Below are 26,653 nucleotides of genomic sequence, written 5' to 3'. Positions count from 1 at the left end.
TATTTTATTTTTAATAAATCCTCAGGATAAAATATATAAATCGATAATATCAACGGTCTTGTTCAGTAGGAGAGGGAACGGCAATGTCTCCCCAAACTCTGTTGCGCGAGCAGAACTCATGTGAACACTTGACGGATGTTATTGTTCTGGCTCATTTTCAAAATAAAACCCTGAAACTGGCTGAAGACTGTTGACAACTTGAGGAAGCGATAGGAAAAGATATCTGGTTGATATCCCTTTAAGTGGCGCAAAGGGAGGCTATGGAACACTGAGTTAAAAATAGAAGCCACTTCCTGGTTTGATATTACTCAGAGTTTCACCTGCAATATCAGTTGTGTTATACAGTGACACTATTTGACAGTTTTGGAAACTTTAATGTTTTCTAAGCAATACTAATATGCATATATTAGCAACTGAGACTGAGGAGCTGGCTGTTTACAATGGGCACCTTTTCATCCAAGCTACTCAATACTGCCCCCTGCAGCCATAAGTTAAACATGTCTTTTGCACTTCAGTATCCAAAACATATAGTAAAGTAGTAGTAGTAAAGTAGTAAAGTCCACAGGAGACATTCATTAGTTAAATGAACTAGGAATAAGTTTAATTTGATGACTGAATGATAATGGTTTACTGTACCTCCAAAGTTGATATGAATACAAGTCTCTCTGGCACCAGCACCAGGCCTTCCTTTAGCCCAGTTCTGGTGATCAAAGTCGGAGCCATCACTCCAGAACCACCGCCTGTCCTGAAGGGGGGAAGTGGGGTTTGAGAATAAAGACTAAATGTAGTCCTTCCTCTACCACCTGAAAACAAACAGTTAAAGCTACCACTACTTCAAAACCCTCCAGCTTTAACATGTGTATAAAAGCCTCCTACTGAAGTAGAAATACATTGAAGTAATTTAGTAGATTGACTTACAGGATCAATTAGGTTAAGGGCGTTGCTCAAGGGCACGTCAGATTTCACATAGTGAGCTCTGGGATTCAAACTAGCAGCCTTGACTTTATTGGCCCCATGGTCTCAACGGCTAGGCTACCTGTTGCCTGGGTACTCTTGATATTTTATTAGGTACGTATTACAGTAGCTGTTAAATAACTCAGACAGAACTACATGTAATAACAGGTAGCCTAAATGCCACCACACACCATTTTTTTAACCAGGTTTGCTGTTCACTTGAGCAAGATGAGATGGAACGGAGTTCCTTGCAATAATGGCTCCATATATCACTGTAGGCTTAATGGTCCCACCTTAACAGAATAAAATCCACCAATCCAGGTAGGAGGGAAACTAACAGTCTTGACCAAGACCAACGCCTGTAGAAACTGGTCCTCCTCGGAGCTGTGCACAGATGCCAGGTTTGCGCCAAGGTACTCGACAACGTTGGGTACAGACACCAGTTGATCACCAAGGGACACACAGTACCGCTAGAGAAGAAAGTATTTATTTAACTAGGCAAGTCAGTTAAGAAAAGTATTATCTACAGTAACAGCCAAGCAGTAGATGGGAACAAAGACATTTCATGTATTAGTCAGTCAGCCTTGCTGAGAATTTGTCTTCTGGACTCTCAACCAAATATTGACCATCGCAACTAATTCCTTTTTAAAACTCTTAAAGATACTAGTTCATCTCCATCTTAAGCCATGTCCTGTGGGTTCCAATATACAGGAGGCACGACTCCACATTAAATATTCAAAATATATAGAAAATTCCCATCTTAAAGGGAAGTTCAGTATGTCACATCAGTCATGTGTTGCAGTTTAAGAAAGTATCACCTTTAAGGTGTCAAAGAGCTCATTTCAACTACACTTCCCCTTCAAATACACATTAGATGGTAAGGGTGATACCTCTGCTTCAGGCCAGCTCCTCGTAGTCTTTACAAACATTAAACAGATTGATCCATATTTGGTCCAACTGGAAGGACACAAGTCTTCTTCAAGCAATAAATCTGAAAGGAGAAGTTACATGTGGCTTTAAAGTCTAGTGGAGAAAGAGCTACAAAACACAGCTACAATATTATTTATAGATCATTCAGTCACCTCTGCTAAAATAAATATACAGAACGAGTCAAGAAAAGTAGACTCTTACTTGCATCTCCCAGAGCAAAGGCAGCACTGAGAAGCAGAAGACTGGTCAACATGGTCATGCAGTCTCCTGAGAGAAACAAAGAGTGAAGCCATCAAAACCACAGATTCAACTCCACATACAGTAGATTAGAACAGGAATATGTCTGCTTTCCTAAATGCCAACCTATTCCCTAACCAGGGTTGAGGAGAATTTCTGGGCAGGTATTTCTCTCCACTCAGACAGAAGTAATAGAGTTCTAGTTCCCAAATGTAGAAATGTCATTCAGGTTTGGTTATGGCCAAATCTGTCAGAAGACAAGCATTATGATTGAACACAGTTATATTCTGCTTCTTTTATTATCCAACAAAAATAAAAGCAAAGTACAAAATGCTGGTGGCTTGTAACACCAGTAGGGAAGGCTTAGTGGCTTGTAACACCAGTAGGGAAGGCTTAGTGGCTTGTAACACCAGTAGGGAAGGCTTAGTGGCTTGTAACACCAGTAGGGAAGGCTTACTGGCGTGTAACACCAGCAGGTAAGGCTCAGTGGCTTGTAACACCAGCAGGTAAGGTGAAATGGCCACCAGGAAAGGCTGTGATAACATGTGGTGCTGGAGGGAATACACCACAGCTCAATATTAGACCTATTAATTAATGAAGCAAGGTCTAAGGACATTCCACTGCAAAAGCTTGCTCGTAGATGCCATGGTTCAATAAGGTACCTGCTAGCAGTATGGGGTCCCACCTCTGAAGAGCCATCCATAATACACTAGATGGTTCTGATAAAGCACCATTTACAGCACTGAGCAGTGATCAATAACTACATCTAGTTTAGACAAGGCCCATCCAAATATGGCAGCCAATGTTTTGTTCTGGCTTTGCACATCCATGTTTCCCCTACTTCCAGTCTGGCCCAGCATGGTGCCCATATTGTGAGGGTGATTAGCTAGACAGCTGCACACAACATGGAATCCATTCAAAGTTGATGGGGGGGGATAAAGTAATAACAGCCTTTCATAGTTTGTTCACTGAGACACAGTGCAACAGGCAACCAATCAGAACAGTCTACAGGATTATAGATGTTGACATTCTGCAGGCAGGAACCATCATTATACCATGTCTCATCTCACAAGCTGTAACACTTCCCTTCCAGTTAAATTAAAGGTCTAATACTGGGCCAGCTGCACCATAACAATACACATGCTAGGATGAACAGGATAGTATGCCAAAATGCAGGGAATTAAAACCCTAGAAAAGTTACAATAGCAGGAACTTACTTTAGCCAATTAACAACAGGAACAATAAAGGAACTGGGACACCACAAATGCTGAACAAATCCAAGCAGAACAAGCTGCTTATATACCAGAAGAATGGAAGAGGAATTGGTGATTAGCAGAGTGAGTTCAGGTGTGGTGAGTTAGCAGGAAAGGGGCGTGTCCAGAGGGTAATTGGGAGTTCAATTATGCCCACTGAATGCATTTTTTAATGATCATATACAAATAGTTGTTTTGCAGGACGATACCTTGGTGCAGACCATGATGATACCTTGGTGCAGACCATGATGATAACTTGGTGCAGACCATGATGATAACTTGGTGCAGACCATGATGATAACTTGGTGCAGACCATGATGATACCTTGGCGCAGACCATGATGATAACTTGGCGCAGACCATGATGATAACTTGGTGCAGACCATGATGATAACTTGGTGCAGACCATTATGATACCTTGGCGCAGACCATGGTGATACCTTGGTGCAGACCGTGGTGATACCTTGGTGCAGACCGTGGTGATACCTTGGTGCAGACCATAGTGATACCTTGGTGCAGACCATGATGATACCTTGGTGCAGACCATGATGATACCTTGGTGCAGACCATGATGATACCTTGGTGCAGACCATGATGCTACCTTGGTGCAGACCATGGTGATACCTTGGTGCAGACCATGGTGATACCTTCGCACGGAACATGATGATACCTTGGTGCAGACCATGATGATACCTTGGCACTGAACATGATGATACCTTGGTGCAGACCATGATGATACCTTGGTGCAGACCATGATGAAAGCTGAAGGTCTGGAGGAGAGAGAGTGAAAGTAGAACCAGGGTTTGTTGTTGGGAGAGAGGTAATGGAGAGGGGAGAGGTTTGGTGAGGACATGAGGAAGGGAGAGATGAGGAAGGGAGAGAGGAGGAAGGGAGAGAGGAAGAAGGGAGAGAGGAGAGGTTAGGGGAAGACGGGATGAGGGGAGAGAGGAATATGAGAGAGGAGAGGATGAGGGGAGAGAGGTATATGGAAGAGGAGAGGTGAGGAGAGGATGAGGGGAGAGAGGAATATGGGAGAGGTGAGGAAAGGAGGAGGGGAGAGAGGTATATGAGAGAGGAGAGGTAGGTGAGAAAAAGAGAGGAGGAAAGATAATGGATCAAGGTGTTAAAGGGATGTTGTGCGGTTTTGGCAATTTAGCCCTCTTTCATTAGTTTTGAAGGAAGTTTTGAAATGAACTACTATAGCTTCAACACAATTTCTAACTATGGGAGCAGATGCCAAAGACTTCCAGTCATTGCGCTGACGCTAGTTAGCGATCGCTGGAAAAACTACCTTCAAAGTCCTTCAAATGGCATGCAGAGACAAAACCTGACTCCGTGTAAGAAGAAAAGGGTTTTAATTTGCCAAAATATTGCAATATCCCTTTAAGGAGGAAATAGCACCGGTTCCAATCCAAGTGCCATTTATCAAACTCCAGGCGGTGCAATGGTCAGATGACATGAAAATAGAGCTCTTTAGTCATGATCTTCAGTGGTGGTTTTGGTGTGGAAAAACAGAAGCATTTGCAGAGAAGTACCTCATACCTACAGTAAAATATGGTTCTGCATCTTTAACGTTATGAAGGTGTTCTGGTTCTGTGGTCCTTTTTCAGTTCAACGGCATCATAAACTTTACCAGGTACCAGGTCATTATAGTTCCAAAAAAACTAGTTATCTCTGCTGACGTTGGCCTCAAGTGGATCTTCAAGCAAGACAAAAACCCCGAGCACACATCAAAATCCACAATGAAATGGTTAAATGACCACAAAAACAATATGTTGCAATGTCCATCACAGAAAGGCCTGTATTAGGCCTGAAAATTATTTTCCCCAAATGAGAAACTCACACTCTGCAAATATATTCCAGTTTGGCTCTACAAAAAAAGAGGATTAATGTGCTTCATTTTTAAGAAGGTAATTGGCCTCTTTAGTTGTAATACAAACCTTATCAAAACATATGGGGTGGTCGCCTAGTGGTTAGAGCATTGGACTAGTAACCAAAAGGTTGCAAGATTGAATTCCCGAGCTAACGAGGTACAAATCTGTCATTCTGCCCCTGAACAAGGCAGTTAACCCACTGTTCCTCTGCCGTCATTGAAAATAAGAATTTGTTCTTAACTGACTTGCCTAGTTAAATAAAGGTCAAATAAAAAAATACAGGCCTATGGGCTCAGCTACATGAGGTGTGGCACTATTATTTGAAATAGTGGCCAAAGAAAAGGTATGCACAGTTTCTTGAATTACACTGGGCATCATGCAGAAATGATAATATATAATTCACAAGTTATAGAGTAATATTGTCATCCATCAGACTATTCTTGATTTAATCTTGTCTTTACATGTACTAAATGTGTGAAAATTGTTTTGATTTAGAATTGTCAATTATCATGCATCTGTCTGGAAACAGGGGCCATAATGTATTATTACAGCTCAGGTGAATTTAGATTTTGGCTAGATGGGAGCAGTGTAGGTGCAAAGTTTTACGCTGATCCAATGAACCATTTCATTTCTGTTGAAAATGTTGTATCAACAGTGCCCAAATGTGCCTAACTGGTCAGTATATACATTTTCAAGTAGATAACTGTACACTCTCCTCAAACAATAGCATGGCATTTTTTCACTGTAACAGCTACTGTAAATTGGACAGTGTAGTTTGAGTAACAACAAGTTAAGATTTATGCCCGAATAAGACATGTCTATGTCCTGGGAAATGTTCTTGTTACTTACGACCTCTCGCTAATCACATTAGCGCACGTTAGGTTAACTGAATTGGAGAATTTAGTGTGTGTGTGTGTGTGTGTGTGTGTGTGTGTGTGTGTGTGTGTGTGTATGTGTGTGTGTGTGTGTGTGTGTGTGTGCACTCGTGCTTGTGTGAGATCCTAGACCCATTAAATCCTCACCACTATTCCACTACGTGGCCCAATCTGATCCTACAGCAGGCCGGCAGCCTGGGAGAACGGGACACTATCGTTCATCACACCTTGTAACACTTTTACAGTAATCATTTCAAATTCCTAACATTAATGAAGTCTACCCCCAACTTTTTCGAACATTCTGTTAAAAATCGCGCAACATTTCAGCGTCCTGCTACTCATGCCAGGAATATAGTATATGCATATGATTAGTATGTGTGCATAGAAAACACTCTGACGTTTCTACAACTGGTTAAATCACGTCTGTGACTATAACATAACGTGTTTCATCGAAAAGCGCAAGAACAACTGATCACCAAACTCTGGAAAATATATCAATGCGCCACTTGCATGTATTGTCTATTGGAAAGCAAATTACATGGGGCTGAGATTGCAAGTCCTACAGCTTCCACACGATGTCGCCAGTCTTGTCAATTGCCTGGGCTTTGTTTCTTGGTCAAACGAGTGAGAGAGAGCACATTCCTTCCGGTCTCCGACAGGATGTTTTGGATGAGAAATTTCTGAACATGATTCCAAGACGTGGAGCTATTGAATACACATCGCCACGTGATCAATTTGATAAATTATTAAAGTTTACTAATACCTAAAGTTGGATTACAAAAGTATTTCGAAGTGTTTTGTGAAAGTTTATCGTCAACTTTTTTAATTAAAAAAAATTACGTTGTGTTTTAAAACGGTGTTTTTTCCTGGATCACACACTCTTCATAGATCGATATTTAGGGTATATATGGAACGATTTAATTTAGTTTCGGCTCAATAGGTAATTTGGAGCCCGAGCAGCGACCTTAATTGGTGCTGATAATCCACATTTTCCGGGAGTTGCTACAGGGTCCCTGAATGAGCTATCGGACACAAACATTGGGGTCCATCTTTATGGGCCGAGGCAGTTTTAATGCACCTAGTCTTGTGACTCTGGGACTTTTCTAAATGTCGTCATTTTCGTAATGGTCAAAATGAATTGAAGTTATTGCAAATGTACGAGGCTGTTTCTCAATCTGAGAACGTTCTAGAGCCACATAACTCATCATGCGCTATCGACTTGAGCTCTATAACAGTTTTCTAAATTTTCAGAGCTCTAGGTGTGACTGTTCTTTGATAGTTTGAACAAAGGTAACTATTGCAGGCTCTGTGTGTATCAGAGCCCCACACTGTCATCCCCTCCATCCTTGCTGAATGTGTGTGTGTGTGTGTTGTGTGTGTGTGTGTGTGTGTGTGTGTGTGTGTGTGTGTGTGTGTGTGTGTGTCCTTGCTGTGTGTGTGTGTGTGTGTGTGTGTGTGTGTGTGTGTGTGTGTGTGTGTGTGTGTGTGTGTGTGTGTGTGTGTGTGTGAGCTTTTCTTTGACATCCGTTTGGAGAATGCGACCTGCCCAAATGCATAGTGTACAATTTCTAATACAACATTTACTCACGTAAAGATGAAGAGCATGCACTTTATTTTAAAGGATGATATAATGCATGAAGCAAAAAAGGGAATGATTTGGTGAAATGTGATGATGTAGACTCAGTAAAGGGGTCTTTCAACCCTCTGTGGTCTGGAATAATTCTTCAGACTCAGAGTAGCATGGTTCTGATTATTGACTCTGAACTCCTGTATATATTGGAATTACATTGTGATGTCTTTGGAGGACCACAGCTGCCATAATTAGAATTAAATTAGAAAAGTTGAAGAGATGTCATGACAGAGGGACACAGGAAGAAGAGAGATCATGACACTGAAATCATTGGAGATTCTTGTAAAGAAAGCATAAAGAGTGCCAATGTAGGAATCAAGAGTAGTGATGTGTTGGAGTTTAAAGTGGTGATGGTGTTGGATGAGACCACAGGGCCTTATTTCCACTTGGTGGAACAGTTGATTGGAGCAGTGCCTGGTGGAGTCTCAGTACCCGGGATCTTCTGTCCAGAACTGTTCACACACCAACAGTAACCTACCAGAAAGAGACATGTTAGTAACCTGTTAAATATATAATATTTATACATTTTACTGTAACATGTTGAATTGTCACGTACAACTCAATTGGAGCACTTATGGTGTGTGTGTGTGTGTGTGTCTCTGTGTGTGTGTGTTTTAACCTGTAGAGCCTGAACATTGCTCAGGGGTGTATTGTCCATCGTTGTCACACGTGGGGACGTAGACTCCAGGCCTGACTTTTTTCAAAGCATTTTCTCTAGCAATCTCACAGGGGGTCTTGGGTCGTATCATACCATCTAAACACATAGATAACATTCTTTATAACGATGACATTACATAGTATAACATACATTGCTGGACAAACATCCTGGAAGATCTGGCTGCATCTGGAATCTTGGGTTGCGTCCCCTATGGGCCCCTGTTCCCCTATGGGCCCCTGTTCACCTATGGGCCCCTGTTCCACTTTGGGCCCTGGTCAGGAGACTGCATCCTATATGGGACCCTGTTCCCCGAGGTCAGAGACTGCATCCTATGGGACCCTGTCAGGGCCCTGGGAGACTGCATCCTATATGGGACCCTGTTCCCGAAGGGCCCAGGTCAGGAGACTGCATCCTATATGGGACCCTGTTGGGCCCCAGGAGACTGCATTCTATATGGGAGGGCCCTGGTCAGGAGAAGTGCCCTATACGGAATAGAAAGCCATTTCAGATGTACATTTCTGAAATATTCAGTTGTTGCTTCACTACTTCAGAGATCTTCACTGGGTCTCTCCCTCTGTCCTGCCTGTGAGTTAAATTCTCCCTCCTCTCCTTTTTAAGGACACGTCCAGTCAGAACCCTCCCTCTGGAACCCCGCACGGAGAGTTGGAGGTTTGAAATGGTGGCGAGTAGTAAAGAAAAAAATGCAGGAAATTCAGAAATAGTTTGTGAAGCAACAGCTGTGCTGGAATGACAACAATATGGCTGTCAATTCTGATGGTATGGTGGAGGATGAGGTTTAATGACCTGAATGGTCGGAAGTGGAAAAACACAGGAAGAAGAGAGATCATGACACAGAAAGAAGAGAGATAATGACACAGGAAGAAGAGATAATAATACCGTAAGAAAAGAGATAATGACACAGAAAGAAGAGATAATAATACCGTAAGAAAAGAGATAATGACACAGGAAGAAGAGAGATCATGATACAGAAAGACAGGAAGAAGAGAGATCATGATACAGAAATCAGTTTAGCATCTTGTCAAGAAAGCATAAAGAGGTCCCATTTAGGAAGCAAGAGTAGTGATGTGTTGGAGTTTAAAGTGGTGATAGTGTTGGATGAGACCACAGGGCCTCACTTACTCTGGGTGGAACATATGATTGGACCAGTGCCTGGTGGAGTCTCAGTACCCGGGATATACTGTCCAGAACTGGTCACACACCAACAGTAACCTACCAGAAAGACATGTTAAGTTAATTAGAGATCGGGCTACTTTTTTCAAAATTCTGTTAAAAATCACGCAACATTTCAACGTCCTGCTACTCATGCCAGGAATATAGTATATTCATATGATTAGTATGTGTGCATAGAAAACACTCTGAAGTTTCTAGAACTGGTTCAATGGTGTCTGTGACTATAACAGAACGAGTTGCGTGGTCAAAATCGCAAGATAACCTGATCACAAAATCGACAAAGAAAAAATCAATCCTCCAGTCTCGGTATTGTCTATGGCTTTAAATAAATGATGGGACTGAGCTTGCAATTCCTACAGCTTCCACACGGTGTCGCCAGTGTTGTGATTACCAGGGCCCTTTATCCTTGGTCAGATTAGTCAATGGCACATCCTGTCTTCAGGTGCGCAGCTGGAAAAAATATCCGTGAGGAAATGGACTTTGTTTTGAAAACTTCTAGCTATTGAATACAGATCGCTCCGTGATCAATTTGATCGTTTATTAACGTTTAGTAATTCCTAAAGTTGGATTACAGAAGTAGTTTGAAGTGTTTTAAAGCATTTTATAAATCTGACATGTTGGCTAGCTTCACAACGAGTGTAGCTTTAATTGAGTACCCTGCATGCGTGTTTTAATGAAAGTTTGAGTTTTATCGAGAACTATTACTTGTCACTCTGAAATTTCCCCTGATGTTGATCCCTGTACAAAGACTGCAGCCATATTAATAACCTGTTAAATATATAATATTTACACATTTTACTGTGACATATTGAACTATTATTATTATATTATTATTATTATATTATTATATATTATATATTATTATTATTATATTATTATTATTATATTATTATTATTATATTATTATATATTATATATTATTGTTATTATATTATTATTATTATATAACTGTCACATTCAACTGAATTGGAGCATTTATAGTGTGTGTGTTTTAACCTGTAGAGCCCCAACATTGCTCAGGGGTGTATTGTCCAGCGGCGTCACACTTTGGGGATGTAGGCTCCATCCTTGGCCACGTGGCACGGAATCTCTAGCATCCTCACATGGGGTCTTGGGTCGTATCGCACCATCTGGACACACAGGCAACATACATTGTAATGTGGACATAACATAAAAATGATGGATATACATTCTGGAATCATGGACTGTGTTCTATAAGGGACCCTGTTCCCCGAAGGGCCCTGGTCAGGAGACTGCATCCTATATGGGACCCTGTTCCCGAAGGGCCCTGGTCAGGATACTGCATCCTATATGGGACCCTGTTCCCGAAGGGCCCTGTTCAGGAGACTGCATCCTATATGGGACCCTGTTTCCCGAAGGGCCCTGGTCAGGAGACTGAATCCTATATAGGACCCTGTTCCCCGAAGGGCCCTGGTCAGGAGACTGCATCCTATATTGGACCATGTTCCCCTTTGGGCCCTGGTCAGGAGACTAAATCCTATATAGGACCCTGTTCCCGAAGGGCCCTGGTCAGGAGACTGCATCCTATATAGGACCCTGTTCCCGAAGGGCCCTGGTCAGGAGACTGCATCCTATATAGGACCATGTTCCCGAAGGGCCCTGGTCAGGAGACTGCATCCTATATGGGACCCTGTCTTGCCCTGGTCAGTATCGCACCATCTGGACACACAGGCAACATACATTGTAATGTGGACATAACATAAAAATGATGGATATACATTCTGGAATCATGGACTGTGTTCTATATGGGACCCTTTTCCCGAAGGGCCCTGGTCAAATTCTGCTACTTGTTTAAAACGCCTGTGGAGTCAAATTCCAGTTTCGTAGAAGAGCTGATGAAACTAATACTGGAAATGTAATCTGTGTTATTTCCTGATATTTGCAAGACAATCCAATGATACATCCAGTTGAATGATCAAACCATTCATATCAGAATACCTCAGTCCAGCATCTAGACACCAATATACATCTCTGGTACTAGAGGAGTGGCAGGTAGCCTGCAGTTAGAGAGTTGGGCCAGTAGTTCAAATCAGTGAGCTGACAAGTTGATATATCCATCTATGTGCCCTTAAGCAAGGCGCAACCTTCATTTCTCCAGTGTCAAGGTTGATAATGGCAGACCTCTCAGAAGGTGTCCCATGGAGAACCGATAATGAATAGAAACACATTTCCAAATCACACCTGTGTATTAACACCTACGAGTGTGTGTGAATTAGGTGTGGTATGTTTAATTAAGATGTTGGTGAGTTGGTGTGAGGTATGTCCCGCTTACATCCCATAGCAAAAGCCGTGCTGACAAGCAGAATGATAGTCAATATCGCCATGGTGATAGTCTCCTGAGAGAGAGAAAGAGAGATTAGTTGAGCATTTTAAAGCATCTGGAATGGCTGTGGGTACTAGAGGAGAGGTTAAGGAAATCCACTATTAGGTACAAAACTGAAATAACAGCCAAAGTTATTGTTTTATTCTTGTACGGAACCCAATGATTTTGAGAACTTACTTGATAGGTTGATGTCCTCTGTGTAATTTGTGTCTTGTTTGACACATCACCTACACACTTTATTAGAATACTTGTGAAATGCACAGTTATTTTTGGTAACACTTTTTTCTCTCATACTCCAACCCCATTGGATGCATTGAACGGATGTGGGTGGAGCAATGTCTACATAGAGGTGCAGGTTGTGAACACTGAAAGCTCTGACGAAGGCTTTGAGGCTGATACGTACAGCTTTAGAGCAGTGAGACTAGCAAGAACAGTGTTCTTCATATTACTCAACTGTAACCATGCACCTGCAACAAAGATAGCTCAGATGTGAGAGTGCCTCTTGAATCCTAGTCCAAGTACGCTCTAAAAATGTGGGGTTCAACTGGAGTTCTAAAGTTCTGTTCTTTAAAACCATACAGTTCTTGGAACTGAAAATGGCCCTTAAAAGGTTCTTCTAAGAACCCCGTAGAAGGTGGGGGTCATCAAGGAACCTCCTTAGCTGGTGGGGGTTCTTGCAGGAACCTACCTGCCCAACAAACATTAAGATTTGAAAGGACAGTAGCAGGTGCTTAACTTCTTAAGGGGCAGTGAGTTGCTTGGATGAAAGGTGCACAGAGGTGCCCATATTAAACTGCCTGCTTCTCAGTCCCAGTTGCTAATATATGCATATGATTATTCACATTGGATAGAAAACACTTTGAAGTTTCTAAAACCGTTTGAATGATGTCTGCGAGTATAACATAACTCATATGGCAGGCAAAAACCTGAGAAGATTTTCAACCAAAATCCTATTGAAATCACAGCGAGATATGGATGAGTTTGCACTTCCTACGGCTTCCACTAGATGTCAACAGTCTGTAGAACTCTGTCTGATGCCTCTACTGTAAAGGGGGGGCCAAATGAGAGGAGAATTAGTCAGGTCTGCCATGAACTGACCATGTGCGTTCACATGTGAGGGAGCTCTCTTCCATCGCTCACCTTAAGTCCCTGTAATACCCACGATTGGAAATTCATTTGAGATTTATGTTAAAAACATTCTAAAGATGGATTCAATACATCGTTTGACATGTTTCTACTGACTGTTACGGAACTTTTGGACATTTCGTCAGGCTTTAGTGAACGCGCTTCGTGCTGACGCGCTAACAAAAGTAGCTACTTGGACATAAATGATGGACATTACCGAACAAAACAAACATTTCTTGTGGGAGTCCTGGGAGTGCATTCCGATGAAGATCAGCAAAGGTAAGTGAAGATTTATAATGCTTTTTATGAGTTTTGCTGACTGCACAATTTGGCAGATAATTAGCCAAAATATTGCAATATCCCTTTAAGTACATAACCTACTGTATAGCTGGGGGTACTGGAGGAGAGTGTCACATTATTATAAAGGAGACAGGAATGCATAATAGGGTTTTTATTTTCCCAAATTACAGTGTGCTATGTAAAGGCACGGGGACGAAGACCAAGCAAACACATACAAAACACAGGGCTGAAACCCATTCAAAAGAGCGAGGAGTACCTCGAATAAATACACAGGAGGAGACCCGAAAACACAAGCACACAATGATACAACACGGGACGAGACCCCTAATCATCTATGCACAATACAAGTGGCACGAAAGCCAAAACAACAAGGCACAGGTACTCACACGACCAACGGACATTGGAACATGGATGCTTCCCAAATGGCTTCTTATCCCCTATGTAGTGCACTACTTTGGACCAGGGCCCACAGTGAACTAAATAGAGAATAGCTCATGGCCACAAAGGTAATATGGACCCTTGTCTAAAGTAGCTCACTACGTAGGGAATGGGAAGTCAGTTGGGACATAGACAGGTATTAGATGAACAGATGTTGAAATCTCACCTTCTGAAGTCTTCAGTTGTAGCTTCACTTCTTCAAAGGTCTTCACTGGGTCTCTCTCTGTCCTGCCTGTGAGTTGAGTTCTACCTCTCTCTCAACTCCTTTTTAAGGACCTGTCCAGTCAGACCCCTCCCTCTATTTTGTCAAAATTCTCTCTCTCTCTCTCTCTCGCTCTCTCTCTCGCTCTACCTCTCTCTCTCTCTCTCGCTCTACCTCTCTCTCTCTCTCTCTCTCTCTCTCGCTCTAACTCTCTCTCTCGCTTTACCTCTCTCTACCGCTCTCATCCTTCAATTCTCCATACTTTCTGTCCAGCCCAAACACTGCTGGACCTGTCTGACATCTACCTGTTTGACAGGGTTGGGGTCAATTCAAAGTGAAGGTATTCAACTTTTGCAACACAGTCATGTGTTACATATTGGGTCACAATATTGTTATGAAGAGACTTAATTCTACCTAATTGAAGCTGATGAAGATGTAGTCTGAAGTGCATTACAATGTCTTGGAAACACAATGCTATTTCAGAAGGAGATAAATAATGAGCAGTAAAACCTTTTGTCCTCATTGTGATGTCACCAGATAGACTTTAGATGCAGCATCAATTTCACTATAAGTTCTGAAATGTTAAATTCATTTGAATTAACTGCTGTCTGTCTAATTGATCTTTTGCCCCAGAATGTTGGGCAACTGATCGTAGCAACTGACGTAGCAGCTGTCGTCAAGCCCAACACCTTGGACAAGCTCATGAAACATGAAATCCATTGAGAGGATTACATAAAAGGTAGAGTTTTCATTGAAAAACTAATAGTTTAAATTGCTAAATATTTTAAATATTTTAACAGTGCACCAGGGATACTTGCTACTGTGATTCCTGTGATTCCTTATTTTGTTATATTGTTTGCTGGCTCAGCTGGTTAGCGAGCTCTGTCTCATTGACATCCCAATGTTGCTAATGGCCAGCTATCTATCCTGTTAATATAACTTGTTTTGTTAGCTAGGTAATGTTAGCTAGGTATGTTAGAAATGTTATGATCACAACTCTCATCTGTTGTCGACATAAGAATTCCATTTGGGAGCACCAGCTAGTTAGCTAGGTAATGTTAGCCATGTTATGAGCACCAGCTAGTTAGCTAGGTAATGTTAGCCATGTTATGAGCACCAGCTAGTTAGCTAGGTAATGTTAGCCATGTTATGAGCACCAGCTAGTTAGCTAGGTAATGTTAGCCATGTTATGAGCACCAGCTAGTTAGCTAGGTAATGTTAGCCATGTTATGAGCACCAGCTAGTTAGCTAGGTAATGTTAGCCATGTTATGAGCACCAGCAAGTTAGCTAGGTAATATTAGCCATGTTATGAGCACCAGCTAGTTAGCTAGGTAATCTTACCATGTTATGAGCACCAGCTAGTTAGCTAGGTAATGTTAGCCATGTTATGAGCACCAGCTAGTTAGCTAGGTAATGTTAGCCATGTTATGAGCACCAGCTAGTTAGCTAGGTAATGTTAGCCATGTTATGAGCACCAGCTCGTTAGCTAGGTAATGTTAGCCATGTTATGAGCCCAGCTAGTTAGTTAGGTAATGTTAGCCATGTTATGAGCACCAGCTCGTTAGCAAGGAAATGTTAGCCATGTTATGAGCACCAGCTAGTTAGCTAGGTAATGTTAGCCATGTTATGAGCACCAGCTCGTTAGCTAGGTAATGTTAGCCATGTTATGAGCACCAGCTAGTTAGCTAGGTAATGTTAGCCATGTTATGAGCACCAGCTCGTTAACTAGGTAATGTTAGCCATGTTATGAGCACCAGCTAGTTAGCTAGGTAATGCTAGCTAGGTATGTTAGCCATGTTATGAGCACCAGCTCATTAGCTAGGTAATGTTAGCCATGTTATGAGCACCGGCTAGTTAGCCAGGCAATGTTAGCCATGTTTTGAGCACCATCTAGTTAGCTAGGTAATGTTAGCTAGGTATGTTAGCCATGTTATGAGCACCAGCTCGTTAGCTAGGCAATGTTAGCCATGTTATGAGCACCAGCTAGTTAGCTCCAAAAGTGGTTGGTAACGTTTGGCTGCATGCCGACAGTGCATTCAGAGCCATTCATTTAAATAATCGACTTGTATTTCTTTCCAGAGTTTCCTGGTCTTTGCATTAACAAGATATTCATTTCCAGCATCTTTCACATCATTGAAAATGCAAAAAAAGAGGAGGACAGGCACAGCCTGCCCCACCGCTACCAATGATTCTCAGCTAGCGGTGGCCAATGTTAGCAGAAGTTTGCAGTGGGTTTTTACATAATCGTAGTGCAAAAGTATTGCACAAAAAATACCATAAACCACATAATCTCAGTGTGATTTAATTTAAAACAGGACAATGGAATAGATGGATGAGGTATGTTCCAAATAGAACCCTATTCCTTACATAGTGGACTAGTTGTGACCCTATAGGCCCTGGTCAAAAGCAATGTACTATGTTGGGAATGTCTTGAAATAGTTTTATTGTGTAAGATGGTTGTTATGGTACCCCTGTAGCAAAATATATTGTCTTAAAGTTCATTTAACCCTCCCGTGGTCCTGGGGTCAGGGTGACCCAGGTCCTGTCCTCCCCTTTCTGTGCTCTGTGCTCGCGGGTCAGAGCGACACAGGCCCTATGTTTCCAGGGCTCCCGCTCTGCGCTGGCGGGGTCAGAGTGACCGTGCCAGCCACTGGCGAGGTGTGTGCCTTTGAGCGTAGTAGAGAGTCTGCGAGTGTGGCGAGGCGTGTGCCCGGCTCACCGCTCTGCACTCTTCGCTCTGCGCTCAGAGAGACCCTGTCAGCCACTGGCGAGGCGTGTGCCGCGGAGCGTAGTAGAGAGTCTGCGACTGTGGCGAGTGTGGCGAGTGTGACGAGGCTGTGCCCGGCTCCCCACTCTGCGCTCTGAGCTCGCAGCTCTGCACTCTTGGGTCAGAGCACAGGTCCGGACGTGCCTCGCTGTGTGCTAGAGAGCAGCCGAGTGTTCTTGTTGTGCTCTGCGCTCGTGGGTAAAAGCGACCCAGGCCCTGTGTTTCCAGGGCTCTGCGCTCTGCGCTCGTGGGTCAGTGCGACCCAGGCCCTGTGTTTCCAGGGCTCTGCGCTCTGCGCTCGTGGGTCAGTGCGACCCAGGCCCTGTGTTTCCAGGGCTCTGCGCTCTGCGCTCGTGGGTCAGTGCAACCCAGGCCCTGTGATTCCAGGGCTCTGAGCTCTGCGCTCGTGGGTCAGTGCGACCCAGGCCCTGTGTTTCCAGGGCTCTGAGCTCTGCGCTCGTGGGTCAGTGCGACCCAGGCCCTGTGTTTCCAGGGCTCTGTGCTCTGCGCTCGTGGGTCAGTGCAACCCAGGCCCTGTGTTTCCAGGGCTGGCGCTCTGCGCTCCGCACTCTGCCAGTCAGAGCGACCCTGTCAGCCACTGGCGAGGCGTGTGCCCTGGAGTGTAGTGGAGTGTCTGCGAGTGTGGCGAGGTCGTGCGCTCTGCGGGTCAGAGCGACCCAGCCAGCCGCTGCACAGAGACATAAACTGAACAAGTTCCACAGACATGTAACTAACAGAAATTGAATAATGTGTCCCTGAACAAAGGGGGGTCAAAGTCAAAAGTAACAGTCAGTATCTGGTGTGGCCACCAGCTGCATTAAGTACTGCAGTGCATCTCCTCCTCACGAACTGCACCAGATTTGCCCGTTCTTGCTGTGAGATGTTACCCCACTCTTCCACCAAGGTACCTGCAAGATCCCAGACATTTCAGGGAGGAATGGCCCCAGCCCTTACCCTCCGATCCAACGGGTCCCAGGCGTGCTCAATGGGATTGAGATCCGGGCTACTCGTTGGCCATGGCAGAATACTGACATTCCTGTATTGCAGGAAAACACACTTGTTCTGTGCAGTATGGCAGGTGGCTTTGTCAAGCTGGAGGGTAGTTAGGATGAGCCTGCAGGAAGGGTACTACATGAGGGAGGAGGATGTCTTCCCTGTTCTTTCACTTTAATTATCAGCATTGACAAAAAGATCATTGACAAAAAAAATCTGTTATTCCATTCAGTTATTCCCCTCCTCCTCTCATACCCGAACCTCTCCCCTCCTCCTCTCATACCCTAACCTCTCCCCTCCTCTCATACCCTAACCTCTCCCCTCTCCCATATCCCTCTCCCCTCCTCCTCTCATACCCTAACCTCTCCCCTCTCCCCTCCTCCTCTCATACCCGAACCTCTCCCCTCTCCCATATCCCTCTCCCCTCCTCCTCTCATACCCTAACCTCTCCCCTCTCCCATATCCCTTTCCCCTCCTCCTCGCATACCCTAACCTCTCCCCTCCTCCTCTCATACCCAAACCTCTCCTTTCTCCCATACCTCTCTCCCCTCCTCCTCTCATACCCGAACCTCTCCCCTCTCCCATACCTCTCTCCACCCCTCCTCTCATACCCTATACCTCTCCTCTCTCCTATACCTCTACTCTCTCCTATACCTCTCTCCCCTACACCTCTCCTCCCCTAACCTCTCCTCTCTCCTATCCCTCTTGTCCCCTTACCTCTCCTCTCCTCCCCTAACCTCTCCCCTCCTCCTCTCATACCCTAACCTCTCCCCTCCTCCTCTCATACCCTAACCTCTCCCTTCTCCCATACCTTTCTCCCCTCCTCCTCTCATACCCTAACCTCTCCCCTCCTCCTCTCATACCCTAAGCTCTCCCCTCTCCCATACCTCTCTCCCCTCCTCCTCTCATAACATATACCTCTCCTCTCTCCTGTACCTCTCCTCTCCTATACCTCTCGCCCCTCCTCCGCTCCTCTCTCCTATACCTCTCCTCTACCTCTCCTCTCTCCTATACCTCTCTCCTCTCCTATACCTCTCCTCTCTCCTATACCTCTCTCCTCTCCTATACCTCTCTCCTCTCCTATACCTCTCTCCTCTCCTATACCTCTCTACCCTCCTCCTCTCCCTCTCTCCCCTCCTCCTCTCCTCTCTCCTATACCTCTCTCCCCTCCTACCTCTCCTCTCTCCCCTCCACCTCTCCTCTCTCCTATACCTCTCTCCCCTCTCGCCTATACCTCTCGCCCCTCCTCCGCTCCTCTCGCCTATACCTCTCTCCCCTCCTCCTCTCCTCTCTCCTATACCTCTCCTCTCTCCTATACCTCTACCTCTCTCCCCTAACCTCTCCTCTCTCCCCTCCTCCACTCCTCCCTCCTATACCCCTCTTCCCTACCCCTCTCCTCCCCTAACCTCTCGACTCTCCCCTCCTCCTCTCCTCCCCTAACCTCTCCCCTCCTCCCCTAACCCCTCCCCTCCTCCTCTCCTCCCCTAACCTCTCCCCTCCTCCCCTCCTCCCCTAACCTCTCCCCTCCTCCTCTCGTCCCCTAACCTCTCCCCTCCTCAAACCCTCTCCTCTGACCTTCAGCTTTAATACAGTAACTATGTACCCATTAACTTGATTTTTTTGTTGTTGTCGCCATATAGAAAGTCTGCATAGGAAATAGATGTAACAATTGTCTGTTCCAGTGAGATTCCGTTGAACTGTTGTGTGTCGGTCAAAAACAACTGGATGTAAAAAACTTTACCCCTCAAAAAGAAATAACGTACTGCCATGGTCTGCACCAAGGTATTATAATGGTCTGCACCAAGGTATCACCACGGTCTGCACCAAGGTATCACCATGGTCTGCACCAAGGTATTATAATGGTCTGCACCAAGGTATCATCATGGTCTGCACCAAGGTATCATCATGGTCTGCACCAAGGTATCACCACGGTCTGCACCAAGGTATCACCACGGTTTGCACCAAGGTATCATCATGGTCTGCACCAAGGTATCATCATGGTCTGCACCAAGGTATCATCATGGTCTGCACCAAGGTATCACCATGGTCTGCACCAAGGTATTATAATGGTCTGCACCAAGGTATCATCATGGTCTGCACCAAGGTATCATCATGGTCTGCACCAAGGTATCATCATGGTCTGCACCAAGGTATTATAATGGTCTGCACCAAGGTATCACCATGGTGTGCACCAAGGTATCACCACGGTCTGCACCAAGGTATTATAATGGTCTGCACCAAGGTATCATCATGTTCTGTACCAAGGTATCACCACGGTCTGCACCAAGGTATCACCATGGTCCTTCTGTAGCTCAGTTGGTAGAGCATGGCGCTTGTAACGCCAGGGTAGTGGGTTCGATTCCCGGGACCACCCATACGTAGAATGTATGCACACATGACTGTAAGTCGCTTTGGATAAAAGTGTCTGCTAAATGGCATATATTATTATTATTATATTATGGTCTGCACCAAGGTATCATCATGGTCTGCACCAAGGTATCACCATGGTCTGCACCAAGGTATCACCATGGTCTGCACCAAGGTATCACCATGGTAAGCACCAAGGTATCACCACGGTCTGCACCAAGGTATCACCACGGTCTGCACCAAGGTATCACCACGGTCTGCACCAAGGTATCACCATGGTCTGCACCAAGGTATCACCATGGTCTGCACCAAGGTATCATCATGGTATGCACCAAGGTATCATCAGAGAGGAGGAGGGGAGAGAGGTATAGGAGAGAGGAGAGGAGGAGGGGAGAGAGGTATAGGCGAGAGGAGGGGCGAGAGGTATAGGCGAGAGGAGGTATAGGAGTGGGGAGAGGTATAGGAGAGGAGGAGTGGAGAGAGGTATAGGAGAGAGGAGAGCTGGAGGGGAGAGAGGGAGAGGTATAGGAGAGAGGAGAGGAGGAGGGGCGAGAGGTATAGGCGAGAGGAGGAGGGGAGAGGTATAGGAGAGAGGAGAGGTATAGGGTATGAGAGGAGGAGGGGAGAGAGGTATAGGAGAGGGAAGAGGTTAGGGTATGAGAGGAGGAGGGGAGAGAGGTATACGCTACGGTCACAAGACGCAGGCCTCCTAATTGTCCCTAGAATTTCTAAGCAAACAGCTGGAGGCAGGGCTTTCTCCTATAGAGCTCCATTTTTATGGAACGGTCTGCCTACCCATGTCAGAGACGCAAACTCGGTCTCAACCTTTAAGTCTTTACTGAAGACTCATCTCTTCAGTGAGTCATATGATTGAGTGTAGTCTGGCCCAGGAGTGGGAAGGTGAACGGAAAGGATCTGGAGCAACGGACCGCCCTTGCTGTCTCTGCCTGGCCGGTTCCCCTCTTTCCACTGGGATTCTCTGCCTCTAACCCTGTTACGGGCGCTGAGTCACTGGCTTGCTGGGGCTCTCTCGTGCCGTCCCTGGGGGGGGTGCGTCACCTGGGTGGGTTGATTCACTGTTGTGGTCGGCCTGTCTGGGTTGCCCCCCTTGGGTTGTTCCGTGGCGGAGATCTTTGTGGGCTATACTCGGCCTTGTCTCAGGATGGTAAGTTGGTGGTTGAAGATATCCCTCTAGTGGTGTGGGGGCTGTGCTTTGGCAAAGTGGGTGGGGTTATATCCTTCCTGTTTGGCCCTGTCCGGGGTGTCCTCGGATGGGGCCACAGTGTCTCCTGACCCCTCCTGTCTCAGCCTCCAGTATTTATGCTGCAGTAGTTTATGTGTCGGGGGCTAGGGTCAGTTTGTTATATCTGGAGTACTTCTCCTGTCCTATTCGGTGTCCTGTGTGAATCTAAGTGTGCATTCTCTCCTTCTCTCTTTCTTTCTCTCTCTCGGAGGACCTGAGCCCTAGGACCATGCCCCAGGACTACCTGACATGATGACTCCTTGCTGTCCCCAGTCCACCTGGCCATGCTGCTGCTCCAGTTTCAACTGGCCTGGGCCCTAGGACCATGTCCCAGGACTACCTGACATGAGGACTCCTTGCTGTCCCCAGTCCACCTGGCCATGCTCCTGCTCCAGTTTCAACTGACCTGAGCCCTAGGACCGTGCCCCAGGACTACCTGACATGATGGCTCCTTGCTGTCCCCAGTCCACCTGACTGCTGCTGCTCCAGTTTCAACTGTTCTGCCTTATTATTATTCGACCATGCTGGTCATTTATGAACATTTGAACATCTTGGTCATGTTCTGTTATAATCTCTACCCGGCACAGCCAGAAGAGGACTGGCCACCCCACATAGCCCGGTTCCTCTCTAGGTTTCTTCCTAGGTTTTGGCCTTTCTAGGGAGTTTTTCCTAGCCACCGTGCTTTTACACCTGCATTGTTTGCTGTTTGGGGTTTTAGGCTGGGTTTCTGTACAGCACTTTGAGATATCAGCTGATGTACGAAGGGCTATATAAATACATTTGATTTGATTTGATTTGATATGGGAGAGGTTAGGGTATGAGAGGAGGAGGGGAGAGAGGTATAGGAGAGAGGAGAGGAGAGGTGTAGGGGAGAGAGGTATAGGAGAGAGGAGAGGTTCGGGTATGAGAGGAGGAGGGGAGAGGGAAATGGGAGAGGGGAGAGGTTAGGGTATGAGAGAAAGGAGGGGAGAGGGATATGGGAGAAGGGAGAGGTTAGGGTATGAGAGGAGCAGGGGAGAGGGATATGGGAGAAGGGAGAGGTTAGGGTATGAGAGGAGGAGGGGAGAGGGATATGGGAGAGGTTAGGTTATGAGAGGAGGAGGGGAGAGGGATATGGGAGAGGCAAGAGGTTAGGGTATGAGAGGGGGAGGGGGGTTAGGGTATGAGAGGAGGAGGGGAATAACTGAATGGAATAACAGATTTTTCTTGTCAATGATGATAATATGTCATCTTAAAGTGGAGGAACAGGGAAGACATCCTCCTCCCTCATGTAGTACCCTTCCTGCAGGCTCATCCTAACTACCCTCCAGCTTGACAAAGCCACCTGCCATACTGCACAGAACGAGTGTGATTTCCTGCAATACAGGAATGTCAGTATTCTGCCATGGCCAACGAGGAGCCCGGATCTCAATCCCATTGAGCACGCCTGGGACCCGTTGGATCGGAGGGTGAGGGCTAGGGCCATTCCTCCCAGAAATTTCTGGGATCTTGCAGGTGCCTTGGTGGAAGAGTGGGGTAACATCTCACAGCAAGAACGGGCAAATCTGGTGCAGTCCGTGAGGAGGAGATGCACTGCAGTACTTAATGCAGCTGGTGGCCACACCAGATACTGACTGTTACTTTTGACTTTGACCCCCTCCCCTTTGTTCAGGTACACATTATTCCATTTCTGTTAGTTACGTGTCTGGAACTTGTTCAGTTTATGTCTCTGTGCAGCGGCTGGCTGGGTCGCTCTGACCCGCAGAGCACAACAAGAACACTCGGCTGCTCTCTAGCACACAGCGAGGCACGTCCGGACCTGTGCAGCGTCTGGCTGAGGTGCTCTGACCCAGGAGCGCAGAGCTGCGAGCCCAGAGCGCAGAGCGGGGAGCCGGGCACAGCCTCGCCACACTCGCCACACTCGCAGACTCTCTACTACGCTCCAGGGCACACGCCTCGCCAGTGGCTGACAGGGTCGCTCTGACCCGCAGAGCGCACGACCTCGCCACACTCGCAGACACTCTACTACGCTCCAGGGCACACGCCTCGCCAGTGGCTGACAGGGTCGCTCTGACTCGCAGAGAGCGGAGCGCAGAGCGCCAGCCCTGGAAACACAGGGCCTGGGTCGCACTGAACCACGAGCGCAGAGAGCAGAGCCCTGGAAACACAGGGCCTGGGTCACTTTTACCCACGAGCGCAGAGCGCAGAGCCCTGGAAACACAGGGCCTGGGTTGCACTGACCCACGAGCGCAGAGCTCAGAGCCCTGGAAACACAGGGCCTGGGTCGCACTGACCCACGAGCGCAGAGCTCAGAGCCCTGGAAACACAGGGCCTGGGTCGCACTGACCCACGAGCGCAGAGCACAAAAAGAACACTCGGCTGCTCTCTAGCACACAGCGAGGCACGTCCGGACCTGTGCTCTGACCCAAGAGCGCAGAGCTGCGAGCCCAGAGTGGGGAGCCGGGCACAGCCTCGTCACACTCGCCACACTCGCAGACTCTCTACTACGCTCAAAGGCACACACCTCGCCAGTGGCTGACAGGGTCACTCTGACCCCGCCTGCGCAGAGCGGGAGCCCTGGAAACACAGGGCCTGGGTCGCTCTGACCCGCGAGCACAGAGCACAGAAAGGGGAGGACAGGACCTGGGTCACCCTGACCCCAGGACCACGGGAGGGTTAAATGAACTTTTTAAGACAATATATTTTGCTACAGGGGTACCATAACAACCATCATACACAATAAAACTATTTCAAGACATTCCCAACATAGTACACTGCTTTTGACCAGGGCCTATAGGGTCACAACTAGTCCACTATGTAAGGAATAGGGTTCTATTTGGGACCTACCTCATCCATCTATTCCATTGTCCTGTTTTAAATGAAATCACACTGAGATTATGTGGTTTATGGTATTTTTTGTGCAATACTTTTGCACTACAATTATGTAAAAACCCACGACAAACATCTGCTAACATTGGCCACCGCTAGCTGAGAATCATTGGTAGCGGTGGGGCAGGCTGTGCCTGTCCTCCTCTCTTTTTTGCATTTTCAATGATGTGAAAGATGCTGGAAATGAATATCTTGTTAATGCAAAGACCAGGAAACTCTGGAAAAAAATACAAGTCGATTATTTAAATGAATGGCTCTGAATGCACTGTCGGCATGCAGTCAAACGTTACCAACTACTTTTGGAGCTAACTAGCTGGTGCTCATAACATGGCTAACATACCTAGCTAACATTACCTAGCTAACTAGCTGGTGCTCATAACATGGCTAACATTGCCTGGCTAACAAGCTGGTGCTCATAACATGGCTAACATTACCTAGCTAACTAGCTGGTGCTCATAACATGGCTAACATTACCTAGCTAACTAGCTGGTGCTCATAACATGGCTAACATTACCTAGCTAACTAGCTGGTGCTCATAACATGGCTAACATTACCTAGCTAATGAGCTGGTGCTCATAACATGGCTAACATTACCTAACTAACTAGCTGGGCTCATAACATGGCTAACATTACCTAGCTAACGAGCTGGTGATCATAACATGGCTAACATTACCTAACTAACTAGCTGGGCTCATAACATGGCTAACATTACCTAGCTAACGAGCTGGTGCTCATAACATGGCTAACATTACCTCGCTAACTAGCTGGTGCTCATAACATGGCTAACATTACCTAGCTAACTTGCTGGTGCTCATAACATGGCTAACATTACCTAGCTAACTAGCTGGTGCTCATAACATGGCTAACATTACCTAGCTAACTAGCTGGTGCTCATAACATGGCTAACATTACCTAGCTAACTTGCTGGTGCTCATAACATGGCTAACATTACCTAGCTAACTAGCTGGTGCTCATAACATGGCTAACATTACCTAGCTAACTAGCTGGTGCTCCCAAATGGAATTCTTATGTCGACAACAGATGAGAGTTGTGATCATAACATTTCTAACATACCTAGCTAACATTACCTAGCTAACAAAACAAGTTATATTAACAGGATAGATGGCTGGCCATTAGCAACATTGGGTTGTCAATGAGACAGAGCTCGCTAACCAGCTGAGCCAGCAAACAATATAACAAAATAAGGAATCACAGTAGCAAGTATCCCTGGTGCACTGTTAAAATATTTAAAATATTTAGCAATTTAAACTATTAGTTTTTCAATGAAAACTCTACCTTTTATGTAATCCTCTCAGTGGATTTCATGTTTCATGAGCTTGTCCAAGGTGTTGGGCTTGACGACAGCTGCTACGTCAGTTGCTACGATCAGTTGCCCAACATTCTGGGGCAAAAGATCAATTAGACAAACAGCAGTTAATTCAAATGAATTTAACATTTCAGAACTTATAGTTAAATTGATGCTGCATCTAAAGTCTATCTGGTGACATCACAATGAGGACACAAGGTTTTCCTGCTCATTATTTATCTCCTTCTGAAATAGCATTGTGTTTCCAAGACATTGTAATGCACTTCAGACTACATCTTCATCAGCTTCAATTAGGTAGAATTAAGTCTCTTCATAACAATATTGTGACCCAATATGTAACACATTCATGTGTTACAAAAGTTGAATACCTTCACTTTGAATTGACCCCAACCCTGTCAAACAGGTAGATGTCAGATAGGTCCAGCAGGGTTTGGGCTGGACAGAAAGTATGGAGAATTGAAGGATGAGAGTGAGAGAGAGAGAGAGAGAGAGCGGTAGAGAGAGAGGTAGAAAGAGAGGTAGAAAGAGAGGTAGAGAGAGAGGTAGAAAGAGAGGTAGAGAGAGAGGTAGAGAGAGAGGTAGAAAGAGAGAGAGAGAGAGAAATTTTGCCAAAATAGAGGGAGGGGTCTGACTGGACAGGTCCTTAAAAAGGAGTTGAGAGAGAGGTAGAACTCAACTCACAGGCAGGACAGAGAGAGAGAGACCCAGTGAAGACCTTTGAAGAAGTGAAGCTACAACTGAAGACTTCAGAAGGTGAGATTTCAACATCTGTTCATCTAATACCTGTCTATGTCCCAACTGACCTCCCATTCCCTACGTAGTGAGCTACTTTAGACAATGGTCCATATTACCTTTGTGGCCATGAGCTATTCTCTATTTAGTTCACTGTGGGCCCTGGTCCAAAGTAGTGCACTACATAGGGGATAAGAAGCCATTTGGGAAGCATCCATGTTCCAATGTCCGTTGGTCGTGTGAGTACCTGTGCCTTGTTGTTTTGGCTTTCGTGCCACTTGTATTGTGCATAGATGATTAGGGGTCTCGTCCCGTGTTGTATCATTGTGTGCTTGTGTTTTCGGG

The 26,653-nt window shown here is 45.7% G+C and overlaps 3 protein-coding genes and 1 pseudogene across 6 annotated transcripts in view; 1 reads left to right on the top strand and 3 right to left on the bottom strand.

Annotated features, from left to right (window-relative positions):
- LOC118380235 (ladderlectin-like) overlaps positions 1-3,435 on the bottom strand; it is a 43,441-nt gene extending 40,006 nt beyond the window's left edge. Inside the window, exons 1-5 of one of the 2 annotated variants that reach the window (XM_052497986.1) lie at positions 3,339-3,435; positions 2,086-2,151; positions 1,845-1,945; positions 1,248-1,424; positions 637-745 (exon numbers count right to left, since the gene is read on the bottom strand). In XM_052497986.1, coding sequence (XP_052353946.1) covers positions 637-745; positions 1,248-1,424; positions 1,845-1,945; positions 2,086-2,143 — 445 coding nt within the window. In that variant the 5' untranslated portion in view covers positions 2,144-2,151; positions 3,339-3,435. The remainder of the gene's footprint in view (positions 1-636; positions 746-1,247; positions 1,425-1,844; positions 1,946-2,085; positions 2,152-3,338) is intronic. The other variant, XM_052497985.1, reaches the window with a different exon arrangement.
- Positions 1-26,653, top strand: part of LOC127916341 (equistatin-like) — a 75,423-nt gene that overhangs the window by 22,404 nt on the left and 26,366 nt on the right. The window lies entirely within an intron of this gene.
- Positions 1-26,653, bottom strand: part of LOC127916339 (saxiphilin-like) — an 85,077-nt pseudogene that overhangs the window by 32,510 nt on the left and 25,914 nt on the right.
- The window catches only part of LOC127916340 (saxiphilin-like), a 60,897-nt gene that overhangs the window by 16,030 nt on the left and 18,214 nt on the right, over positions 1-26,653 (bottom strand). Inside the window, exons 4-5 of one of the 2 annotated variants that reach the window (XM_052497978.1) lie at positions 9,551-9,640; positions 8,372-8,506 (exon numbers count right to left, since the gene is read on the bottom strand). In XM_052497978.1, coding sequence (XP_052353938.1) covers positions 8,372-8,506; positions 9,551-9,640 — 225 coding nt within the window. The remainder of the gene's footprint in view (positions 1-8,371; positions 8,507-9,550; positions 9,641-26,653) is intronic. The other variant, XM_052497977.1, reaches the window with a different exon arrangement.

This window comes from Oncorhynchus keta, chromosome 35, assembly GCF_023373465.1.
Source record: "Oncorhynchus keta strain PuntledgeMale-10-30-2019 chromosome 35, Oket_V2, whole genome shotgun sequence".
Taxonomy (NCBI): Eukaryota; Metazoa; Chordata; class Actinopteri; order Salmoniformes; family Salmonidae; genus Oncorhynchus; species Oncorhynchus keta.
Note: the sequence above shows the minus strand (reverse complement) of the source record. Positions and strands in the feature narration are given on the sequence as shown.